The following is a 5,000-nucleotide window of genomic DNA, read 5'->3' as shown; positions in this document are numbered from 1 at the left end:
TTGATACTCTTCGAATTCCGTTCGTATCTGTTCATTTACACTCGAATTTTCGTCAGTTCAGTCAAAAGACTGAATGTTAGTAAGCTTGACATTTCTATTTAGCTGACACCAGAAAAACCTACCACTCACTATTTTTCAGATTATCTTGTCTAAAACGTTAACAAGACACACTCCATTTCATTTTCGACTTACACTTACTATTTGAGATATACTAGAATGTACTCGATAAAACCTTGCTAGATGAATCACGTCCTTTCTACGCAGTTAACTCAATTTCTGTACTTGAAGCTTGAACTGATAAACATTATGAATGAACAAATCACAGAGCAGTTTTCATAGAAACAAAAAATGGTGTCAGAGAGACGGACTGAATGTTCCTTGGCACCGACACAGCAGTGATCCCTGACGCCGTCCTGAATCCAAAAGCGAAAGGCACCGCAGACAACCACAATGAAGAAGAAAGAAACGGAAAAGGTAGAAGCACAAGAAAAGTGGGACCAAGGCTTCACAATCATCTACGGAATGTGTGTGAATAGTGCGTGACCGACGAAATTGCAATCTGTTTTTTTTTTTTTTAAATCGAAGACGTCATCGTTTGGCTGGATCACTCTCTGATGTAACACCTGTAAACGAAAAGTCCGCCTGGGATGATGCTTATAACCCTCATTGTTCTAGTCGCCTATGGCCTGTCAGGTAAGTAATTCCCCCCTTAACCCCCCCTTCCCCCCCCTCACTCTCTCTCTCTCTCTCTCTCTCTCTCTCTCTCTCTCAAAAGAAACTGCCAAGAGTAATTTGGTCGTCTCATGGTAAAACATACAAGAAGGAATATTTCGCAATGACTATGTATATATATATAATATATATATATATATATATATATATATATATATATATATATATATATATATAATATATACGTATATAGTGTGTTGAATTTAGCTCTTTTAGTCATTCCAAACTATGTATTTCTGCTTGCCTGTCTTACTACGTAGACGGTCAAATAATTTCTAGCAATTCCGTTGCAGTGCGGTAAAAAAAAAAAAAAAAAAAAAAAAAAAAAAATTGGTCAAGAGAAATCGGGGACAAACTTAGAGCCAATACATTTTAAGTTTGGGAAGTTTAATTCAGTGGATGTTATTACATGGTCAGCTAGCCTATCCATTAATAATGTATGGATGTCTCAAGTCCGTAGCTAGGAAAAAAAAAAAAAAAAAAAAAAAAAAAAGGCCCATGTTGCGGGGTCGGCATTGAAGAATTGACGGACTTGATTTTTGTAGTGTCTGAGATCCAGGTAGCGGTCTCGACTTTGATGGTTTGATTCTAAAATCCGATGGATGAGGAAATTCCGCCACTGTTCAGGAAATGAAAAATCGTTGAACGAAAGTTTTCAAATACAACCTAATGAATTTGAATAAAACCTATGTATTAGTGAAATTTGAACAAATTTGCATAGTTCTTGATTTGAAGTCTGTGGATTTGGGGAACTTAGAGAGAGAAAGAAAACAGTACAAGGACGAAGAACTTCATGATAAAATCCATCCGTTTCACGTCAGTTGTGAAACTGCAGGGGGATGTTTGGCTCTTGCTGCGAGCGGTAAACATGATAGATTTCTTGATGGCAAGGTTAGTCAGTTAGTAAATAAGATCTCTTAAACATATCGATTTGAAGTTCGCTCTCTATTTCTTCTCTTCAAAAGCTTTAGAAATTAGGTAAAAGATTTCATACACAGTTCAATTTTCTCAGATGGATTCATTTGATAAAGGCTGAGTCGTTTTTTCATTTCCACCTAAACAAACGCGGAAGTGTTCTTCCTTGAAGACGTTCTAACATTATTTCCCTCAAAATAAATAAGAGCGTCTAGCTCATGAAAGCTTTTTACCTTTTAAAAGCGCATAGGGTGCTAGACGAAAGCAAACTGTTAACGAGACGACCTGCCACGAAGAGCTAAACTAGAAGTATAATGCCACATTCAAGGAAAATAGCAAACTCTCATTTGGGAAAGTCTTCAAAACCACATTAAGTCTATTCTCTGACTTCATTGGCTGACTGAGAAACTGAAAACTGAACATATGAGAGATTGTTTGGTCAGTTTGACGTTAATTAAAGCATTATTCACTAGTGTGCCATCAACTGATGTTTCATCATTGTTAGAAAGAAAATCTTCAGAATATTTTCGAGATATCCCCCTAACAACAAATCCTTTTCTTGAACTGAATTACGTCCGCTGGTATGTGACAGGCAGCTCAGATTTTCTGGGTTCGCACCTCCGCTAAGGCGATGAAAAATCACTGGCTCTATATCATGATCAGTTGCTGTTGCAGTGAGGGGTCTGCGATGGGAGGATAAAACCAACATTCTTTGGAAGCTTGAATTTCAAGTCAAAGGCTCTTGTGAGCTTGATCCATATGAATAGGTTTCATGTACTGAAATACATTAATAATAATAATAATAATAATAATAATAATAATAATAATAATAATAATAATAATAATAACCCGGGTACCAACTCAAGAAAAGAGGCTACAGAATCAACCATCTGATGTTCATGGACGACATCAAGCTGTATGGTAAAAGCATCAAGGAAATAGATACCCTAATCCAGACTGTAAGTGTTGTATCTGGGGACATCAGGATGGAGTTTGGAATAGAAAAATGCGCCTTAGTCAACATACAAAAAGGCAAAGTAACGAGAACTGAAGAGATAAAGTTACCAGATGGGAGCAACATCAAACACATAGATGAGACAGGATACAAATACCTGGGAATAATGGAAGGAGGAGATATAAAACACCAAGTGATGAAGGACACAATCAGGAAAGAATATATGCAGAGACTCAAGGCGATACTCAAGTCAAAACTCAATGCCGGAAATATGATAAAAGCCTTTAACACATGGGCAGTGCCAGTAATCAGATACAGCGCAGGAATAGTGGAATGGACGAAGGCAGAACTCCGCAGCATACTAGATCAGAAAACCAGTAAACATATGACAATACACAAAGCACTACACCCAAGAGCAAATACGGACAGACTATACATAACACGAAAGGAAGGAGGGAGAGGACTACTAAGTATAGAGGACTGCGTCAACATCGAGAACAGCAGCTGGGGCAATATCTGAAAAACCAGTGAAGACGAGAGGCTAAAGAGTGCATGGGAAGAAGGACTAATAAAAGTAGACGAAGACCCAGAAATATACAGAGACAAGAGAATGACAGACAGAACAGAGGACTGGCACAACAAACCAATGCACGGACAATACATGAGACAGACTAAAGAACTAGCCAGCGATGACACATGGCAATGGCTACAGAGGGGAGAGCTAAAGAAGAAAACTGAAGGAATGATAACAGCGGCACAAGATCAGGCCCTAAGAACCAGATATGTTCAAAGAACGATAGACGGAAATAACATCTCTCCCATATGTAGGAAGTGCAATACGAAAAATGAAACCATAAATCACATAGCAAGCGAATGCCCGGCACTTGCACAGAACCAGTACAAAAAGAGGCATGATTCAGTGGCAAAAGCCCTCCACTGGAGCCTGTGCAAGAAACATCAGCTACCTTGCAGTAATAAGTGGTACGAGCACCAACCTGAGGGAGTGATAGAAAACGATCACGCAAAGATCCTCTGGGACTATGGTATCAGAACGGATAGGGTGATACATGCAAACAGACCAGACGTGACGTTGATTGACAAAGTCAAGAAGAAAGTATCACTCATTGATGTCGCAATACCATGGGACACCAGAGTTGAAGAGAAAGAAAGGGAAAAAATGGATAAGTATCAAGATCTGAAAATAGAAAATAAGAAGGATATGGGATATGCCAGTGGAAATCGTACCCATAATCATAGGAGCACTAGGCACGATCCCAAGATCCCTGAAAAGGAATCTAGAAAAACTAGAGGCTGAAGTAGCTCCAGGACTCATGCAGAAGAGTGTGATCCTAGAAACGGCACACATAGTAAGAAAAGTGGGACTCCTAAGGAGGCAGGATGCAACCCGGAACCCCACACTATAAATACCACCCAGTCGAATTGGAGGACTGTGATAGATCAAAAAAAAAAAAAAAATGTATGTGTTAACTACACCAGTGTTAGATTTGACGATAAAGCTTTTCAGCAGAAATGTGGAGTTTCCTGGGGCTATCAACTCTTTCCTGTTATTACAAACTTGTACATGTAATTCTTTAAAACTGTAATATTAACATATTCATTTGGTCTCCACCAAGTCTAATGTATTCTTAGTGTAAGAAAATATTTTTACTTATTTTTACCCCAAATAATGACTCCTTTTCGAAGATCTCTATAGCTTACTATAGTCTTCCAGTTTCTACTCAGGTCAATGTTGAACAGGACTTTAACTGCTGTCTGTCATTTCTTGAAGTAGAGTTTCACAGCCCAGACAGTCATAATGCCTTTGCATTACATAGAAGGAACACTTACTTAGAAAACTACATTCACTATGCCAGTTATTTTTTGCATCACTCCAACCTGGGAGGATATAAAAAAATCATACACCCACGCGCACACACACCCACATACATATATATATATAATATATGTATAAACACACACACACACACACACACACACACACACACACACACACATATATATATATATATATATATATATAATATATATATATATATATATATATATATATATATATATATATATATATTATGCTCAGAACTGATGCTACATGACTGCGTAGGATTTGTTCAAAATTCACTTACTGGGAACTTAACATGCTCCGTATTCTGTTATTCCAATGCTAAAACACGATTATTGCATACAATCAGGCCATAATGTGTCCCATAAGAGTGAAATCAGTCATATATCTCAAACTGTAAGAAAATGTCACGTGTAGCCAAATTTCAGAAAAAACAAGAAACATTGCATTTGACTAAAAAGAAGTCATCATCAAACCTCAGTTCGATTGTTAAATAAGGAAAAAATTGCCATAACATTAATATTACTTCCAAAGCAC

The 5,000-nt window shown here is 37.6% G+C and overlaps 1 protein-coding gene across 1 annotated transcript in view; it reads left to right on the top strand.

Moving 5' to 3' along the window:
• LOC135209024 (uncharacterized) overlaps positions 1-5,000 on the top strand; it is a 501,080-nt gene that overhangs the window by 177,160 nt on the left and 318,920 nt on the right. Inside the window, exon 2 of the mRNA XM_064241559.1 lies at positions 1-693. This exon is cut by the window's left edge and continues 929 nt beyond it. Within this exon, the coding sequence (XP_064097629.1) occupies positions 648-693 (46 nt within the window). The 5' untranslated portion in view covers positions 1-647. The remainder of the gene's footprint in view (positions 694-5,000) is intronic.

This window comes from Macrobrachium nipponense, chromosome 37, assembly GCF_015104395.2.
Source record: "Macrobrachium nipponense isolate FS-2020 chromosome 37, ASM1510439v2, whole genome shotgun sequence".
Lineage (NCBI taxonomy): Eukaryota > Metazoa > Arthropoda > Malacostraca > Decapoda > Palaemonidae > Macrobrachium > Macrobrachium nipponense.
The sequence above is the reverse complement of the archived record's forward strand: the minus strand, read 5'-3'. Positions and strand labels throughout refer to the sequence as shown.